The 21,686-nt window shown below is 45.9% G+C and overlaps 1 protein-coding gene across 1 annotated transcript in view; it reads right to left on the minus strand.

Moving 5' to 3' along the window:
- Window positions 1–21,686, minus strand: part of ALS2 (alsin Rho guanine nucleotide exchange factor ALS2) — a 1,343,724-nt gene that overhangs the window by 823,313 nt on the left and 498,725 nt on the right. Inside the window, exon 16 of the mRNA XM_086955258.1 lies at window positions 14,989–15,059. Within this exon, the coding sequence (XP_086811384.1) occupies window positions 14,989–15,059 (71 nt within the window). The remainder of the gene's footprint in view (window positions 1–14,988; window positions 15,060–21,686) is intronic.

Raw genomic sequence — 21,686 nt, forward strand, 5'->3', positions numbered from 1 at the left:
TGAGTCAAGCTTATAAGCAGACGCCGAAATGCGCATGCGCGGCCGCCCGCGCATGCGCATTTTGATGGGAGAAGTCGGCGCAAAATAGAAGAGGGAGCCCCGGGACGCGGCGGACCAGGTAAGTGCTTTTATTTACTTTTACTGCACTTATAACTTAAATTTATGTATGTAAAGGAAGGCGGGAGGGAGGCGGGAGGCACATAGTGGGGCTACGCGAAGCACGTGAACGGGCGTAGCATCATGCCCACTACACGTAGCTTCGCTTAGCCCCACTACGCCTACTACGCGTACCCTTACCGTGAACCCTAGGTTGGAGGGACAAACAGGCAGGGTCGTCTGGAGCCGGGCAATGGCAATGCACAATAGCGTGACTCACGGGATCCCCCAATGAGAGTCAGGCCCAAGTGCCCTAAAGGACATCATACAAGGACCTGCCAAAATGCAACAATGGCTCCACATCCACTGTGTCCTGGTGGAGAATATCCAACAAAGGATCCAAAGGCAGGCAGACAGAGGGCGGCTGCAATTGCAAGATATCCGCAGCCCTGCAAACTGCCCGTGCAAACTCAGCACCAGCCTCCGTGGCCAGCCGAGGCAGAGACAGCAAGTCATCCGTTGGGGACGGTTGTAGGCCTGGCCGTCCACCCAACGACAGAGACCCTGCAAAATGCTGAGCCGACCAGTGCCCCAAGGGCCCCTGATCAGCTCTGGGCCCCTGCTCCATGGGGCAGTGAAATAACCCCAGGGGTGGAGAACCCACTGGGGTCACGTCCTCTACTAGCAGAAAAATAGCCGGGGAAGGAACCAGCGTCGACAGACCTCGAGACAGCATCGGATCGACGTCGACGATCCCCAGAGCCAGTGGGGAGGAAAAATGTTGACTCGGAGTCGAGCTCCTTGCTGCAGCCGCCTCCCGCGACGAAGCAGGGAGCCCCGCATTTCTGTGCGAAGGTGCATCAGGAGGGCCAGATGTCGCAGTGGGATGCCCTTCCGTGCCATGCCCTGATATTTCGACCCCAGACTCAAGGTACTCAGCTAGCGCTGGGGGCGAACCCGCTGGCGAACCCCCGACCTGAGTCCCTACCCCCATTGTGGGGCCTGAAGACACGCCAGGGAGGGGAAGAGACACAAAGATGGCCTGCAGACCCTTGGAATAGGCTTCCATCTTGGTCCGAGTCACACCCACACCAGGAAACGGTGGGTAGGCTGGGGCCAACTCCTGAGGGCCTGTGTCCGGGGACGATTTGAAGCCCAAAGGCCTTGCACACTGTTTCCGACGCGAAAAAACTTTGTGAAGACCTGAAAAGAACAGGCCAGAGGAACCACTTCTCCCGGATCCACGTTGGGACGCGGGGGGGGGGTTCCTCTGTGGTTCTATTAACGTCACTTCCGTGGATGACGTCTGGACGGAGCTGGGAGATGCCACCCCCTGGCGTGCAAAGGTACCGCTTGGGAAAAAGTTTTCCGGATCCAGTATGACTCCTGGGGAATAGTCAGTGTTTCCCAAACTGGGGTCCGTGGGCCCCAGGGGTCCGTGACCCATTCCCAAGGGGTCCTCAGGCATCAGTTTTAAAAGCACTCCAAATTCCTTGTAGAATTAGCAGTTTGAGCAACAATAAAGGTGTCAAGATAACACCAGTGATTAGTGTTCTTGCTGGAAAGATGAGAGTTTTGTCCTGTGGCAGGTTTGACCTATCTAATGTAGTATAGAGGGTTGACATGCCTGCTTCAAAGAAGGCGTACCATGCATTTTAAAAAACAGCATTTTATGTGCATAGGTCAGTGCATTACTTCTTTTTTCACAGAGATTCTTTTGTTACTCTTCAGCTCATAAGAGACAATCATAATCTTGCACAGTGACCTATAAACTGTCATCAAAGAGCTGCTTACACACTGCATGGTACATGTTAGTAACTTATGTTTTTTCCAGTCTTTCATTATCCTGATGCTGCTAAAGGGGTTTATTTGGGTGGAAATATATTTTTATTGTTAAAGTCAATGCTAACCACTGTGTTAGGTTCTGAATCCAGCCACTGGAGTCAAGCTATCCTGGCTGAAGACGGTTGATAGCCAGAAACCGGTCCTAGGATGCTTGATTCCGGTCCAGGAAAAACATGGCTTGGCAGTTTGGTTTGGACTGTTCCCATGAGGTACAGGGTCAAGACTGATTTGCATATGGCCATGTCTGAACTGGGGTGGCTTGGTGAGCAAAATAAAGATGGATTAAACCCAGATCTGTGACTGGGGGTGAATGTTTTGCCATTGTGCAACATTCCGTCCATCATCTTGTGTGTTTTGCTATAGAGAAATGAGAGGCACTGTTGAAGGGTGATAAGTAAGGGAATTACTGAAGAACCCCCAACAAAGATAGTTGTATCCTGGTGCATAGTAAGGTCATCATTTACTAATCTTTAAAAGGTAATACAATTCAATATATAATGATAAATGTGTTGTAGAATGCACCATTGTATCCACATTTGTTTCTTGGGGGGAGAGCCTCCCAAAGCCCCCTTTGTAGAGGTCAGCCACACTCGCTGCACTTGGTGTGCACTGTATGGGGACTGGTCTGAAAACATTTGCCAGGGCTGCTTTTGGTTTCCACTCTGGCCAGGCAGGAGCAGGAGCCTTGTACTGCAAAATAAAAGTAACCATTTAAAAGGTAATCACAGAGATGCAGCACCAACCTTCCCATTAAAATTTCAAGTTTTTTGCAAACCCTTTCAATAAAAAATACTAAAATCCTTAGTAATTAGAGTATTTGTTTTGTGTGCACATGTGTGTTTATTTTTTTTAGTTACTCTTTTAATGTTTGAAATTTAAATTATACAAATTGCTAGGGGGTCCCCGGAGTCTCGTGGTGAGTCAATGGGGGTCCTCAGGAGTCAAAAGTTTGGTTTCCACTGGTCTAAGTTAAGGAATCTGCAGCTAGATGTCTCTATCAGATCCACTTGTTACGCCAATAGGTGTACGAGTTACTGCACTTGTATGACCAGAAACCCTGGCAGGCTACTGTTAGTGCCTCTGTAAGCTCTTACAGAGTGCATGTCACTGATATGCACACTGCATGTGGATCTGTCTCTTTATTACTGTGTGCATCACTGATTGCTCTTTTGTACACACTTAAATATGGTGTCTGCACTGCACCACCTAATCAGTCTTTGAAAAAGTGTGCATGTGTGGTTATAATCGCACCTTTAAAAGACGGCGTCCACTGTGCGCTACTTGATCCGACACTGCTCGTCTTTCTAGAAATCGTGTGCGCATCACTAACTGTTACGTCGTGCTGACACCAACAATCCTTCACGAGACAACCTAAATGCTCGTTTACCATAGTGTATGGTGTCCTCAGGCAATATGATTGCGATCTACTTGAACACACACGACTGGCTGTCAAAATTTGAAAAAGTGTGCAGATAAACCATAAGTGGTTATGCTGTTTCTTGTTTTATAAAAAATTAATTGCTCCAAAACATCTTGTCCCTGCACATACTTGCTTGCATTGCTCCCACATGTCACTCGGCTGAGTCTCTACTCTCGACAATAAGTACAAGTTACTTACCTTTGGTAACGCTTTTTCTGGTGGATACAGTATCTGCATTCAGATTCCTCACCTTTTGAATTATCCCAATGCACAGCATTTCACGGAAATCTTTCTCCTCAACGAGAGCGTCACAATGGAACGCCTCTACATGTGACTCTATGTGAAGTCATCGGAGCCATAAGAAGACCTCGTTGATATAGAGGATGATCCACCTGGACAGCGTTCTCTTGTGGACTGCTTTGCCCATGATCTTGCCCACATATCTGATGAAGAGTTGATTGTCCAACCTGAAGTCCTTAGTTTTGTACAGGTAGAAGCTGACCGCCCTCTTGGGGTCCAGGCGATGAAGTCTCTCCTCTTCCTTTGAAGGATGAGAGCGAGCATAGAAAGAGGGTAAGGTGATGGACTGCCCCAAGTGGAAAGGATGGACCACCTCAGGCAGGAAAGCAGCTGTGGTCCTAAGAACCATCTAATCCGCATAGAAAGAAGTAAAAAGAGGCTTGGAACTAAGAGCCTGCAGCTCACTAGAAATAATTTTTGAAATGCTAGATACCTTAAGGGATTGCTATGTAAAGGTTCAAAGAATGAACCCATCATAAATGTAAGAACCAAATAAAAGGAGTGGGAGGAAACATATTTCTCAGACCCTTAATCAATCTCATAACTATGGGAGATGTAAACAACACAGGTTAATCTGGTAAACAGAGAAAAGCTGACAAGGCCAACGGAACCATGGGCCAGCAGGCACACCAGTAAGGTTCACAACTCTGGAGAACAAGCCAAACATTGCATTTAAAATAAGATTTATCTTTTTTCGGAGCCAGGTAAGTTGGATATGTTGGATCCGGTACCACAGGTTCTGGAGTCGTTCAAGGAGGCATCAAGTTTGGCTCCGGTTCCGGCGTCGGACACACCGGAGCCAGAGGTGGGTAAATGACTTCAGCAACAGTGGAGGCGTTGCATATCTCAAAGACGGTGGAGTCACTGCCCTCGGAGTCAGAGATGAGGCTGAAGTCACCCCCAGTGAAGGAGTCAGAGAGATCTCTTACCTGCAATGACGTCTGGGGCTCGGGTGACTAGGACTTCACAGTCACATCTTTGAAGAGCAACCCAAGAACCATTGCACCCCTTCCTCTTGTGCTTCTTAGAAGACCGCAAAGTATGTGGAGTCATCATCTGGAGCAGGTCGACATCTCCTGCAACATCACTTCTGCTTTTTGGTCTTGGCCATGAATAACTTGGCCTCCCTCTCCTTCAGTGCCTTCAGAATCATGCGCTTGTATGAAGTGCATTCCTGATGTCTTGACTCAACGAGAGGCACCATAAACAGTCTTCATGGGGGTCAGTGATGGACATCTATCCCCCTCACTCTCTGCATGGCTTGAAACCCGACTTCCGTGGAGTAGTCATCTTCGACGGCTACAAAGTTGCGACAACAGCAACAAAAAAACTCCCAGTAATGGAAAGCCTGGGAAAAAACATTACGAGTTGGCGGCGCACAAAAAAGGGAACTGACATCAGCACGCCGACGAGGTCTTCTTATGGCTCCGATGACGTCTCACAGAGTCGCGTGCGGAGCCATTCCATTGTGACATCTTCATTGACATGGGACAGCTAAGGAGAATAGTTTTCATGGAATGATGCACATTGGGGTAATTCAAAAGATGAGGAATCTACAGGCAGAAGTTAAAGTGTCCCTCACTAACAGAAAAACAAGGAAATAGATCAGAGTAAAACTAAAGGCTACAACACGAGGCTAGTCAAGGTGGTACATTGGGTGCTGTTAGTACACATTCCATCTCGAATAAAGGCTTTTGATTAGCCAGGTCCAAAATAAGTGTGCAGGAGCCTTGAATCAAACACAGAAAAGTCATCCCAATAGCCTGCACAATTACAAGACACCAAGAACACAATAAACTATTGTAGAAGCAGACGCAGCTTCCTAGGCTAATTTTAAAACAGAGGATTAACATTCGGGCCTTGAAAATTAGTAATTCATCTGGTGAAGGCTTGCAAAGACGACTAAAGTAGTTGTAAGGCTGTCACCTTCGCAACATATCACCGGCAGGTAATATTTACACATAATGTGTCGATAGATTTTTTAAGAAGAACAAAATAGGAGAACAAGTATGATAACTGCGCTCTTGTTGTATTTCTGCCCACCTACCACTTTGAGCACACTTTGTCAATTTTATGACATTATTAACATTTTTTAAAACACAAATACTTCAACAAATTAGGACAAAAGACACCTTTGTAAGAAGCACTAATTAATACCCTTAATTTGTCGGGACATACAGAATTGTTATTGAGATAGTTCAAAAGTGAATGCATATGTTCAGTTCATAAAACCTTTATTCGGTTACATCATAGCGAAACCATAAAAAGTACAGAGATAAAATATTACAGTACATATAAAAAGTCTCGATGTCTAATACATTTAAATACTATTATTATTTAAAAACAAAAGCTCAAGGTCTGCAGCGGATTTTTTAACATGATTTCAAAAAACAAGCTACGCACTTAGCAGTGTATTGGGAATCCAGAGACTGGAGGGCCAGATAAGCGGGCCGACATGTTCTCAGGCCCATTTTTCGGAGTAAGGGAGTGATCCAGCGCTTGCGAGGAAGCTCGTAATATCTACAGAACAGTGTTACATGCATTTTAGACTGGGATGATGTACCATCACATGGGCATTTCATTGGATTATGAGACCAGTACTGCTCTTTTGGAAAAGTAACTAAGCGAAAAAAAGAATTAAATCGGAACCTAGTCAGAACATATTTTTCATAATTAGTTAGGTGGAATGTTAGATATGGTTGGATACCCAAAACAGTCTGGACCGATAAGATCTGTACGTTTGAGGATTTGCTTACTTCTTGGGAAAGACTTAGTTCTCTAAGATGGGTTAGACATAATTTTTCAGGTCTTTCCTGGTGGTATCTAACATTATAGTTGGTTCTAAGAAATAAGTTGTACAGTTTAAGTCCTTAAGGAAGTTTGAGACGTACAGAAGCCATGGGATTTTACTCCAGTTTGCCAGGGCCAAGCAGTCGGTTATCAATGAGCGGGTTGGATGGCATTGAGTTTTGGTCCAGATACAGTGCCACAGCAAGATCGGCTGGCATCTAATATTATCTGTCAGATAGTCAATACCCAGCTCGATGTGGCAACCGTATGTTGGGGCACTTTGGGGTAGTGCCAGTAAGTATTTTAGAAACCCGTTCTGAACCGTCTGCAGGGTATCTGTGGGAGCGTAACCCCAAACCCCTGCGCCGTAGGTTGCTACGCTATGGCATTTTGCGTGATAGATTTTTAGCAACTCTGCTGGGGCAGATTTACCCAGTTTCCTCGAGAAGGAAACTAGAGCTGAGGTTGCTCTCTGAAAAAGTAGCTTTTTACTTATCATGGCTTGTTTCCAGGATAATCTGTCATCCACTAAAATTCTTAAGTAGGGATATTCCCTGGTGCGTTCCAGCCTAACAAGATCAATGAAAACTGGTTTAGGATTCTTCACCCTGGGGCCGAAGTGCATGACAAAGGTTTTATTTTTATTCACTTTTAGGCCTAAAGAGAGCATAAATTGGGGGACATGGCCAGCTGTAGAGATAGGCTCAGAACCTATGAGGAGGACCTGCCGGCGAAGTCCAGACCTAAGGACTTTTGGTGTTATCTCACTGACTTTCTAGTTGCAAGACAGGCTAATGAGGAGGATCAAGGGGTCCCTGAGCTACCGCCTGGGTGATATGTCTTTAACGATTGCCATCATTCCTGTGAGCGCTAGAGCCGGCGCGTGCCATTGTTTCTCGACTTACACTACTCTTTTCCTTTTTTCTTCAGGGGTAAAGGTCTCCAGTTAAATGTCGTACCCAGGCCTGCTGGTTGCGGCCTATGGTTCCTATAAAAACACAAATACCGTTACAAGACCCAACTGTATGTTTTACACTGCCGTCCCGACTGCTTGTATCTATGTACAATGCGCTTTTATTGTGGATTCCATCTTTGCAGCCGGCCCCAGGGTTGTAGGCTACCAGCCGTGTAATGTTATGACTTTGCTACAATAAAGGTCTTGGAAAAAAAAAAAAAAAAAGAGAGCATAAATTGACAGTACTTATTTAGCTGTCTGTGTAGCTGGTTTAAAGTTCTGGCTAAAATTACGGAATCGTCCGCGTATAACAGAGCAGGAATAGGACGGTGATTAATGGATGGAAGATTCTGACTCCCTTCAAGCATGGCCGCTTCCAGCCCATTAGTGTATAGATTGAATAGGAAGGGAGCCAGGACACAGCCCTGTCTAACACCTTTATTGACGGGAAATGATGGATAGTTCACCGCCAATCCCGTATCTAACACATGCAGTAGCGTCTGAGTAGAGTTCACTAAGAAATTGGATAAGAGGGGGATCTACCCTCAGTTCACTGAGAATGGACCACAGCCTTGAGTGAATGACACAGTCAAATGCTGCGCTAAGATCGACATAGATTAGATACAGGTTACCACTTTAACCCCCACGTATTTACCAATCAGAAGGGCTAGGTTCAATGCCTGCTCAACAGTACCAAGTCCCTCCTGGAAGCCATACTGGAGATCTGTCAAGATGTTATTCGTGGACGCCCAATCCTGGAGACGTTTCAAGATCAGCCGGCCAGCGACTTTCCCCAAGGAGTCCAGGAGAGAGATGGGCCTGTAACATGCTGGATTGTTACGTTCGCCCTTCTTAAAAATTGGGAGCAAGATGGAAGTGGACCAAGAGTCAATTAGGCCTATTTTTGTGACTGCTGTCATAACCTGAGTGACAAGAGGTGACCAGAGTTCCGGACTATGTACAAAGATATCTAGTGGAACCACGTCAGGGCCGGGGGCCTTACCGGTTTTAGAAGATGACAGCGCATTAATCACCTCCTTGTGATCAAAGAGAAGGTCAATGGGAAATATCTGGTCCCCGGAACAGTCACCTGCCACATGAACCTCATTGATGGTGTCCTCGAGGGGACCACCAAATATCTTTGAGACGTGGGCTACCCACTCATCAGCCGTAACTGCCACCTCAAAATGTTGAGAAGATGAAACATCTGCCAGAAAGGGTGATTTTACCGTACGCCAAAACAGAGAACTGTCTTTGCGTAGGCAGCTCTCATGTAATTGGGCCCACAAGTTCTTCTTAATTTCATTTCTGCGGTTGTGCTGTGCCAATTTATAAGCCTTTCTAAGTTTAGTGGTTTCAGCACGATCTCTGACTTGGTTATGAATAGCTCTTTTTAAGTCAGTTAAGGCTTTACGACAGGTTGAATTAAACCAGCCTTTGATTTCCGATTTTCTAGATTTTTGATTACGAAACAATTCATCCTGTATGATTCTGATAATTTCCAGGAAGCTGGATAAAATCATCTGGGGTGAGGAGTCTGATGCTAAGCAGTTATTCATCCATGGAAGGGCTCTGGATACCACTTTACTAGTAATTGCTACTGGGTCGCTTTTTGGACCATTTTACAGAAAAGCCATTTACTTTGTCCATGGACAGCGTTTGTTGATTCAGTAAACTGGCCCTGGTTAAATGGGGTAAAGCATTTTTAATTGACAGGCTAATACTATTAGGAAAGTGGTCACTACTGATATCTGAGCCCGTTTTAAAAGTTTTCAGTTGACCCTTTATTATCTGGGAAAATAGAATGTAATAGATGACACTTGTTAGACCCCTTCCATGAAATGTTGGCAAGAAATCAGCGGGTGGATCCACAAGGTCGTTCGCATATTCCAACTCTAGAGAAAATAGACACTCATTTAGGCAGTTACCTAGCTTCGTGTGTGTGAAGTGTGTCAGGGAGCATCCATTTTAATCCTGGAGACCACAGGTACCATTCTTATAGTTATTACATAGTGAAACATTAAAGTCCCCCCCCCCAAATCACATAGGAGGTAAAGGAAATGTATTTGTTCCGCTGTTCAATTAGAAAAGATGTAATTTCGGTTAAAATTTTAACACATTCAGTTAACTGAAGATTGTTATAAAAATTAACCAAAAAATACAACATACATTTATTAAATGAAACCTTTAAGATTTGAAAATTCTCACCAGACAGAAGAACAGTTATGTCCATAAATGGTAAATTATTTGTGGTGTATACTGCAAGACCTCCCTTAGGTCTACCAAAGGTTTTAGAGCTAGCTGGTACATGATATGTTTTATAGCCTAGAATGTGTATAGGCTTAATGGCCCAGGTGGAGGCATACTATTTGGTGTGCACTAACTGTGTCGAACCATGGTTTGTGATTTATCTTGGAGCGGAGCCCGGCAACGTTCCAAAATAGAACAGAAAGGGTCAAAGTTAAGTTTGTCTGGTCGCCGATTTCAGGGAGAACGTTAGAAGCTATTGTACCTGACAGTGAATACAGATCTGGCACCGGGACAATAGAATGTATTTTAGAGGATTCATCACGGATAATAGAGTTCTCATGGAGTAAACCTGCTTCTGCTGATCTTGGGAGAACTACCATCCCCACATTACCAGATGTCTCATTAACTTCATTTATAGCAACTAGAGACTCTGGTAAAGCAAAGATTATTTCTGGGGAGGAAATAGGTGTTATTAATTTTGATTCCATCGTCTTATCGGAGATTACATTTATAGAGGAGGATCTCGGGGAGCTTGAAGGTGTTTGTGAGGGTCTAGACCCCGAAAGCAATGGGCCTGTGATTCCCTGACCAGTACGCGATGGTGGTCAATCAACCATTTCTAGACAATTAAATCTGTTTGCGTCTGGTATGCCTCTCCAACCTACAGAAGGAGCGATATCTCTACCTCCATATCCTGACCAATCGACCCAATCCCTTCTCCTGTCCCAGTTTCCTACTTGGGTCCAGTTCCATTCTGGGCCTTCATTATAGCGAGGTGTTGGCGGGTAGAAGTAGGAGAGTCTTTTTGTATCCATCCCGTCATTTGTTACTGGCATACCCCAGGAGCAAATGTGCTCAACTGTGAGTGGGTCATCGAAGTGGACTATGACGCAGTCTCCCGGGATACTTTTCGGCTCCTTACCTATCCAAGGGACCCTGCGGACCATTGAGACTCTGCTAGCAGAGTACGGTGGTAGAGGTCTATTGGTAGATAACCAATGCAGTACCTTATTTTTTAAAGAACAGCCTGGTTCCTCCACGTTAGTACTCAGCTCAGGAACCCCGGTCATGATCACCACATAAGGACTTGCTTCTGGTGGTAGATGTATTGGATGCCCACCCCTCCCCCTGGACCTGGTGTTAGTGTTTTGTGCACTTGGTGGCTTAACTTGGTCAGCCTTCAGGGTATTAGGGGGGGCTGGAGTTTTTGTTGTCTCAGGGACCATCTTCACCCCTACAGGAGGGGGCTTCGGTTTTACACTTGTCGCTTCAGTAGCGACTTTTATGGCTTGCACCCCTGCCTTAAAGGTTTTGTTATTCACTTTTTGCCCCCCTGTTTGCACTAGTCCCACCCTCTTGGGGATATTTGAAGTTGTGTTCAGAGCAGCTATCTGCTTTTCGATCTTCATGAGGGTCAATTTGATGGGTTGCATATAGGTTTTAACTACTTCTCCTAATCTAATTAGTAATTGGTTATTTATCCCGCAAACTTTGCACCCTCCACCCTTGTTACTGTTTACACTGAGGTTTGCTGTATTTATGGAGAGATTAATAGCTTCTGTTGGAGTAGTGGTTAACTCTCTCTGTGTTTGACTAACTTGTCCTGCTGCCTGAATAATGGTTAATCTTTGTGGTGAATATGTTTCTTGGGGTGTTTCGCTTTGGGCGATTTCTTTTGTTTAGGTATAGCGCCCTCCCTCAATCCCCTGTTTGGGGCTATATTGGGGTCCTCTCGGTTCGGGCTCGCAAAGAGAACGGGGGGTTTTTCAAGCATAATGGATGATTGCGAGTTCGAGAACTCTAGGGATGCCGACAGGTCGACCATACTTGGCACAGTGTGTGTTTCTACATGTACTTCCAATAGTGGCCCGGTTTCCCGTAGGTGTGTGGGTGTCTTGGCTGCGGCTAGGGAACCAAATGACGACCGTTTGGCCAGGGCCAAATCCTGCGATACCCTTCGTTCAAGTAGGATTATGCCCTGGTCGATTGCCTCGTTAGCCCTAGTTATGTAATGGTCGATTGGGCCAGTTATCTGTGCTGCACCCTGTGCTGTTTTACTCCTACTACATCTAGTAGTCATAGTGTTGTTTAACAGTTATCAAGGTTATGACAATAAAAGAGGAGATGGAGGATAGTATGTGTCCAGTAAAGATGGGAAGATAAGTGTCACGGGGCAAACGAAAATGGGGTAGCCCAGTCCAGTCTTACCCGGTCTTTAACGGGCTTAAACGGGCCCGCCCTTGGCCCGTGCTTCTCCCGCGCGCGTCCCGTGACGCGGGCAGTGACGCTTTGATTTAAGCTCCACCTGGCGCAATTTCCCCGCAGACGGCTTCCTGCTGCAAAGTCATCTGGGATTTGTGGTCCCCTGCGCCTCAAGCTCTCCCCATACAGCGGCCGCACTGGTGTTCCTGGGGTGCGACGGCGGGAGGAGAGCGAGCACGGCAGGCAGGACGGCGGTACCGGCAAAGGACAAAGCAGGCACACGTTCGGTATTCTCCCAGGTGGATACGCTGAGTTCTCTGTTAATTAACCAAAATAGGAAAGGCGTCCCCACTCCACCGGCAGTGAAGCTTTGATTTAAGCGCCACCTGGCGCAATTTCCCCGCAGACGGCTTCCTGCCGCAAAGTCATCAGGGATTTGTGGTCCCCTGCGCCTCAAGCTCTCCTCCACACAGCGGCCGCACTGGTGTTCCTGGGGTGCGACGGCGGGAGGAGAGCGAGCGCGGCAGGCAGGACGGCGGTACCGGCAAAGGACAAAGCAGGCACAAGTTCGGTAAGCTCCCAGGTAGATACGCTAAATTCTCTGTTAATTCACCAAAATAGGAAAGGCGTCCCCACTCCACCGGCAGTGACGCTTTGATTTAGGCCCAGATCCTTGTACTGGGGTGAATGTATGACATTGTTCTACATTCTGTCCATCAACTGTGTTTTTTGCAATTTTCACCCCGAGTGTGCTGGGTATATTCAGACGTGAGTCCCAGGCTCTCCACACCACTGGAGTCAAGCTATCCAGGCTGATGAAGGCTGATAGCCAGAAACCGGTCCTTGGATGCTTGATTCCGGTCTGGGAAAGACATGGCTTGGTAGTTCGGACTGGACTGTTCCCATGAGGCACAGGGTCAGAGCTGATTTGCATATAGCCAGTGTCTAACCCAGGGTGGTGTGGAGTGCAAAAAAACGATGGATTTAGGCCCAGATCCTTGTACTGGGGTGAATGTATAACATTGTTCTACATTCTGTCCATCAACTGTGTTTTTTGCAATTTTCACCCCGAGTGTGCTGGGTATACTCAGACGTGAGTCCCAGGCTCTACACACCACTGGAGTCAAGCTATCCAGGCTGATAGCCAGAAACCGGTCCTTGGATGCTTGATTCTGGTCTGGGAAAGACATGGCTTGGTAGTTCGGACTGGACTGTTCCCATGAGGCACAGGGTCAGAGCTGATTTGCATATAGCCAGTGTCTAACCCAGGGTGGTGTGGAGTGCAAACAAAAGATGGATTTAGGCCCAGATCCTTGTACTGGGGTGAATGTATGACATTGTTCTACATTCTGTCCATCAACTGTGTTTTTTGCAATTTTCACCCCGAGTGTGCTGGGTATACTCAGACGTGAGTCCCAGGCTCTCCACACCACTGGAGTCAAGCTATCCAGGCTGATGAAGGCTGATAGCTAGAAACCGGTCCTTGGATGCTTGATTACGGTCTGGGAAAGACATGGCTTGGTAGTTCGGACTGGACTGTTCCCATGAGGCACAGGGTCAGAGCTGATTTGCAGATAGCCAGTGTCTAACCCAGGGTGGTGTGGAGTGCAAAAAAACGATGGATTTAGGCCCAGATCCTTGTACTGGGGTGAATGTATGACATTTTCTACATTCTGTCCATCAACTGTGTTTTTTGCAATTTTCACTCCGAGTGTGCTGGGTATTCTCAGACGTGAGTCCCAGGCTCTCCACACCACTGGAGTCAAGCTATCCAGGCTGATGAAGGCTGATAGCCAGAAACCGGTCCTTGGATGCTTGATTCTGGTCTGGGAAAGACATGGCTTGGTAGTTCGGACTACACTGTTCCCATGAGGCACAGGGTCAGAGCTGATTTGCATATAGCCAGTGTCTAACCCAGGGTGGTGTGGAGTGCAAAAAAACGATGGATTTAGGCCCAGATCCTTGTACTGGGGTGAATGTATGACATTGTTCTACATTCTGTCCATCAATTGTGTTTTTTGCAGCTTTGATTTAAGGGCCACCTGGCGCAATTTCCCCGCAGACGGCTTCCTGCCGCAAAGTCATCTGGGATTTGTGGTCCCCGGCGCCTCAAGCTCTTCCCCACACAGCGGCCGCACTGGTGTTCCTGGGGTGCGACGGCGGAAGGAGAGCGAGCGTGGCAGGCAGGACGGCGGTACCGGCAAAGGACAAAGCAGGAACAAGTTTGGTAATTTCCCAGGTAGATACGCTGAGTTCTCTGTTAATTCACCAAAATAGGAAAGGCGTATGGTATGTATAGAGCAGTGTCAGAAGGTCAGGTGTATTGTACAAACAAAATTCCTCATCAAATTAGAATATATTACTGTCTGCAACAGGAGTATTAAGATCAGTGCCTTGAATGCATTTACATTCTTTGCTTTTTCCAGCTGTCTTTTGGCTGACTGGAAGAATACAAAGTGTGTGCATGTAAGCAATATTCATAGTACAAAATATTAAGCTATGTACCTGTAATTGCTTTTCAAGACTTGCTCTCTATCTTAGATTCCCATAAAATGCATAACCCTACCACATAGTGGTTGGTTGAAAACTGTAAATCACATGAATCTATTCCAAATTCATGCTTTAAAAGTTTGAGCCGCTTAAATGTAGTACAATTTTGAAATCCAATAAATTAGATAGATTTTGCATTAGTATTAACTTCTTCCAGAGTAACTGAATATTTGCAATACTAGTGTATATTGTTTTTCTTAAAGTTGCAAAACATTTCAGATTTTTCTAAACTCTTTAATTTAATATCTTCTTCATTCAGCTGCAAAATAACCGTACTCAAAGTTAAGGTAATCAGCAGCGTATACATGATAGTACAGGTATTGGGTACAACTTGAAAAATCTACTAGGGGGACCATCTACAATGCATTGCAAACATCTAAGTCTTGGATCCCTTTAGACATTACTCTGGGATAAGTCAAAAGACAAGAGTACAGAGTTGTGGCAGAGAACTAGATATTTAGTGACAAAGCCACCTTTACTGTGAAAATCTGCAGAATTGTGCGATGTTGAATGGTGAGTTTACAAGTATAAAGTATCTTTGGATACCACATGTGAGATGTCAATCATGAAAAGTACTCACACGCCGCTGACTTCTTCAGAAAGAGGCTCTACCCAGAGCGTGGAGAGAGGGAAAATGTGATGGGTGGAGAACTGGACAAAAAGAGATTGAGAAGAAACTGTTTAGTTGGCAGCATAGGCTTAGCACAATTATCATATTGAAGAGTTCATATCGCACACTTGGCAACATTTTAAGCAAACATCACAACAGGTCTGTCAGTAAATGTTTACCAAATAATACAAGGCATGTGCGCAGCCTAAAGTCAGGAAATCTATTTATATGTGTCCTAGATTTAATTATATAACCAGGAAATTGCTAGAAATACACAGATACAGGGGACACGGCACTACTAAGCGATATTCAGACGCTATTGATAGAATACAATACATTTGCTGATGACGAACTTAAGTACATTTTCAAGAGAACAACGGCCAGGAGATACGGGGAGGGGGGCAGACCGGGCAGAGCACTGGCAGAAAAGATTTGCTCGGGCAGGGCACCACAACACATAGCGGCTGTACACACCTCGCAGGGTACTCGGGCTCACGACTTGCCGACCATCATGGGGGAATTCAGAAACACATATGGGGCACTCTATGAGGCCAGGGCTCAAATTTCACGGGAGGAGATTTTGGAATACATGGCTGACGTTGAGATCGCCTGGCTGGCGGATGGACACAGGGAGTACTTAGCAAGACCCCTCACGACACAGGAAGTCACAGACACTATCAAAAGACTCCCCAATGGCAAAGCGCCGGGCCCGGACGGCTTCGTCATAGAATTTTACAAAACATACGCGGACACGCTAGCTCCTCATCTGATAAATCTGTACGAGGCTGCGCATGAAGCCCAAACACTGCCACCATCCATGAGAGAGGCGTTGATAGTTGCTCTACTGAAACCGGGCAAGGACGAAGAACAATGCGACTCATACCGCCCACTTTCCTTGATAAACATAGACACCAAAATATTGGCCAGCATCCTAGCGGACCGACTGAAGCCACTAATGCCGATGCTGATAAGGCCGGACCAGGCAGGTTTCATTCCAGACCGGTCGACCACGCACAACACTCGCACCCTCTTTGCACTGGCACACTACTTGGCCCCTGATATTAAAGCGGTTGCTGTATTGTTGGATGCAGCAAAGGCATTCGATACGATTGACTGGCCGTTTCTTCACGCAGTCCTAATCCGAATGGGGTTCCCCCCATTATTCACCGGCTGGATCTCAATGTTATACTCGGGCCTAACTGCCCGCATACGAATAAACAAACATCTATCGTCCCCTATACCTATCGAGCGAGGCACTAGACAAGGTTGTCCTCTGTCGCCAATGCTGTTCGCCCTTATACTCGAACCCTTGGCGTGTAAAATAAGGCAGCATCACCACTATTCGGCTATTCAGTTACCTACGCGACCGATACACATAGCATTGTATGCGGACGACATGGTGCTGTACGTGAAAAACCCGGAGACAAATCTCAACCCGCTGCTCAGGGAATATATTAAATTCGGCCAATACTCGGGTCTCCATATCAATTGGAGCAAATCACTTGTACTCCCGCTGACAGACGGTACCCGGCCCACAGCGCTGGATTACCCCCTGGAATGGCAGGATGAACCGACTAAGTATCTAGGCGTCTGGTTCCACAGAGACCCGGAGTTGGTCATCCGCACTAACTATGGGAGAGTCGTCTCGACACTAGAAGACAAGGTCAACAGATGGATAGGCTTGCCACTCTCACTGGCAGACAGACTTGCCATTGTGAAGATGGTGCTCCTGCCCAAATTTCTATATCTTTTCAATAATATACCTATTAAGCCGCCGGCTGAGGTCTTTCGCAACATCAAGTCCCTTATACTCTCCTTAATATGGGCGGGGAAACAGGCTCGATTGGATCTGCAGACCCTGACTCTCCCATACGCTAAAGGGGGCTTCAAGGTGCCAGATATTTACCTGTACTACCAGTGCGCCCAGGCGCAATTTGCGCACTACTGGTTTCATGAGATTCCTTTTTTAACGCACGTAGCAGTAGAACACAGCGATGCTGATCCCATTCCACTCACAAGCATATTAACGCACAAACGCCCCAGACTGCACGATCATGACATCAACCCGGTCAACGCCACGATAGACGCATGGAGGACACTAAGCAAGATGGCGCACTGCACACCACTCTACGCACCAGCACTCCCCTTGGCACACCATCCGGCATTATCGGTCACTCAAGAACAGGTGGGAATGGACCTTCTTAAACGCGCTGGTATAGACACCCTTGGGGACTTATATAGAAATGGGCAATTCGTAACACTGAACCAGCTGACATACATTCGGAATCCGACTCTGCTGTTTAGTTTCAACTACTACAGGCTACAGAGGGCAGTGAGGGAGCACTTCGTGACGTTTCCGGCAGAACCACAGGCACTTGCACCACTGACACTTGTGCTTAACACCCCCTCAGCGTCACACTTAGTGTCCCGACTTTACCGCAGCGCGCAAGCTAGCATTGGGGGTAACACTACCAGAGCGAGGGACAAATGGAACGCAGCTCTGGGGGAAGACCTCACGGAAGAGGAATGGGAGGCATCCTGCATACTCACGGGGATGCTGACGCCGAACGGGAATCTTAGATTGATTCATTACAAATACCTGCACCACATGTACCACACGCCTGCACGACTGCACAGGTATGGCCTGAGGGACAACTCTAACTGCACTAGGTGCGGGCAGGAACATGCAGATTTCCTACACTTGGCGTGGCGCTGCGATGCGGTGGCACAATACTGGGAGCAGGTGATGCGGACGCTCAACACTATATTGGGGGCGCAATTGCCATGTACAGCTAAAGTATGTCTCCTGGGGTTGGTGCCGCAGTTGAGAGCGAGGCGCCGTAAACTATGCGTGATCGCACTACTGGTGGCGAAAAGGAGAGTCTCTTTACACTGGAACAGTAAGCGAAAACCTACAGTAAAAACTTGGCTAGAGGATCTGACCTACTGTAGAGACACTTTACTTACATACGAGGAAGAGTTACCTATGGGTTCCCGCCCCAGAGACTTCTGGGAACCATTTCAACATTATCTGGTGTCACTGGCTGCTGCCACCGACACGTGCTGAGCGCTCAACTGTTGAAGGATGTTTGCCACTCTGTGATACTGTAGGCGGGGCGGTGAGAGAGGGAGAATGTTGTGACACAGTGCTTTGAGTTTTTCTTTTTAGGGGGTTATTAAGTTTTTGTTTACCTCATCCTCCCTAGGTTTTGGGAGCTTTGGTTGAAAATACTGAAAATGTAAGACCGACCGAACGTATATACCATATGACTGCATTGTCAAAACAAAACACCGAGACTGCACTGACACCGCATAAGCGCCGCCGGACCTATGGTTGTCGGCTGATGGGCTGTGTATGGATAAACCTTTGATGTAAATTTGCGTGCAATACACAGCCGGCCTTATCAGGTTGTAGGCGATATTGTTTGTACTATTTCTGTGACAATGTGCAATAAATGTCTTACCCAAAAAAAAAAAAAAAAAAAAAAAAAAACCAGGAAATTGCTTATTGTACTTCTGTAAATGGATGGGTCGAGAGAATTGGGTCGACAGGGACAATTGTGGCCCAACGACTAGAGCGTTCGACTTTGAATATGAGAACCGGGTTCGTGTCTCGACAGGGACGCTCAACATTCTGTGTTTCTTGACACATGACTTAATATCCTTGTGTCTAACAACATGAATGTGTCCGTCTGTAAAGCAACTAGTGCTCATGTAACGCGCTGGAATACCTTCAGGTCGAGTTTGCGCTATATATAAATCTCCCCACTAAAAAAACAAATTGGGAGTTGGATACTTGCTATGTATTGCTGTATTGATACACGAGAATCAAAATCTGAATCACTTATGTGTTAGAAATGCTGAGCCCTCTACGCAACATTTCATGTGAGGAATTGAGCTAACGTAGAATGCACCACCAGCGGTACATAATAGGGATAGAGAACATGCAAACGGCTGGAGCTCATAAGGTCAGCAGCTGCAGGTCACTGTCTTGTCTCAAAAGGCAGGGAGGGAGTTGGCGTGAGAGGGAAGCGTCAGCACTTTCAGCATTAAAAGTGGCTCAGGGAAGACAGCCCCATTAGCACACACACACAGAAAGGGTGTCCCAAGACTTACTTCTGGAAGCAAAATTGCGTGAGGACATAGAATAAGGTCAGTTAACTATGGTGGAGTGGCACATTGATAGTTAACCTTTTTGGTCTAATTCCCAGTTATTCAGCAGCACGAGGCTGTTTAGCGCCACTTCTACTTATTAGCATTAGCTTCTGTGCTGCAGCTCCTCCCTCCCAGCCTTCCATGTGAAAGTGAACTGGCCAGTTATAGGCACTTCTATGCAGCTCATATATAGCCAATCACCCCCTGCTCCGGCTGCTTGAAGCATCCTAATCCACTTTTAGCTAGGTTAATATTTGTATTACTTGCTCCCCTGCATGCAGCTACTTCATAGTGAAGTTGTGCATATAATGCACACACATTCATGGGCATACCTGCCCACTTAAGAACAATGTCACTGTGTGAGGAGGGAGCGGGGCCTCGTGCCAAGAAGTACCTACGAGGCCCTTTTAAACCACACCCCACTCCCAAGCCCCCTTCTACCCCTCCCCACCCAAAGAAAAGTTACGGAGACTGGCGCTGATGTCCTTAGGTGTTTTCGCACCCCTTAATAGACATCTGCAGTTCAAAGCCTTAGAAAACGAGCTAGAAAACTACTATTTACAGTGGTTATCAGCGTGTGATATCGGCTCCTCACCGGGAGACTGTTTGATGGGGTCAGATATCGTGTATGACACAGTGGCACAGTGTGAGTTGGCAGGTATGCATAGGGCAGTTCATCTAATATTCCCCACTCAGGCTATGGTTGGGAGACATAAGAAGTACAGTATAACAATGAAATGATGCAAAGACAACCTAACCATGACATTTACTTTTTGGTCAGTACTGGTCCACTCCAGTTGTAATCAGTGGTCTATGAGCGAAATACTAAAACAAGCAGTGTTCTCATGTGGTGAATACACAGGTATCTTTGAGTTGGGTCTCAAACGACTCATTTAAGAATAAAGGTCACAGATGTGCAGGAAAAGAGGAGACAAGCAATACAGGTGTTACTTAAACAAGCAGCAAAAGACTCCAAAATGTGTGGCAGCTCTAGTGCCTGACAGTGCGAGCGCGTTGCATTCAAAAAATGAGTATCTTGTTCTTGTCCATCACCAAAAAGGTTCAGCCACACATCACACAGAGACGATCTCGTAAACTAAGTGCCAACTTTTACAGCCACTCTGCATTACACAGGACACTAAATAGAAGAGTCATTATATGGTCCTTGTACATGTTGAAAATACCACTTCCAACTAATAGAAATAAGTAAACCTTGATGAATTGGCATCAACCACGGCAAAACAAAGTAAACTACTAGTCACTTTAATGCATGCAATTTCCAGAAGGGTTCATCTTTTGCAATGCACTTGAGGAAGAGGACTAGTATTAGGCACATTGGAAAAATGAGAAATTATTATTAGCGTTCACTGTCTGGGTAAAATGATGCTAAGGTTTTCACTATTTCTAACGCTGTGGAAAATTAATGGAGTGGCAATTTATGTGATACATTTGACGTATTTGGAAATGAGTGCTGTCTCATTATCAATACCCTCTAGATTTTTACAATGTCGTTAGAGAGGAGCCAAAGTGTCATTCGAAAATATAGTTTTTGGAGAATATTTGCATTAAGTATTTATATCAGAAGGCAATACTAAATCTACATTAGGTTTCTTCCAACTTCAACACAATGTGAATATTAATATCAATTAAACTGGGTTGTTAGAGAGAAGGTAATGTCGGTGCCACTGGAGTTATGCCATTCTGCAGCTGTGGCATTCTCCCCCCCAATCATGGATTTATTGTACTTTTTCCATATCCCTCCATCTGCTGCATAATTTGTAGAGTTCAACATATAAATTGGTACCTTAAATGGATCAAAAATAATTTCAAGTGTAGCATATGGTGTCGCACAATGGCAGACCATATGCAAAGGTAATTAGCTCACCTTTCTGGTAATAATTGCTGGATTCAAGAACTAAAATGGTGCTACAAGAAGAACCCTGGCCTAAGACAGTATTTAGGTGTGTTAGTTTGAAAAGATAGCAAAGTAACACTGCTGCAGTAGGTGCTACATAATGTGGAATCTTTTGCATAGTATTGCAGTACAGTTCAGTCTCCCTGTAGTATAATGTGGTCCTCTAGTGCCCTGGGTGAAGTTAGCAAATTGTTTATTGATCATATATTCTATTGCAATTGTGCTTTGGAATTCCATATTCATTGATTTAGATGCAAGGTATTAGCTGGGTAAAATGTATGTGATCATGTGTGTGATCAGACAACTAAATATGTTACTCCCTGAGAGCGGCATATGACTAATGGAATCGTCTGAGGATTTTCTTTTATTGCACAGGCAACCTACTCCCTACAGTTGTATGTCGGAACCACAAATTCCCTAACCACGCCTGCTATAACAATGCGGTCTTAACAACTGCGTAGTAACCACGCATACCTTTACCATGCATGCCTTTAGAACAAATTTAGTTGTAATGGCATAATTGGTATAATCATATGCGAGTTCAAGATAATGCCCTAACAATCACCCTGAGTCCTAAAACCCTGTCACCTGCCCAGAG

The sequence above is a fragment of the Lissotriton vulgaris genome, chromosome 2_1 (genome assembly GCF_964263255.1).
Source record: "Lissotriton vulgaris chromosome 2_1, aLisVul1.2, whole genome shotgun sequence".
Classification (NCBI taxonomy): Eukaryota; Metazoa; Chordata; class Amphibia; order Caudata; family Salamandridae; genus Lissotriton; species Lissotriton vulgaris.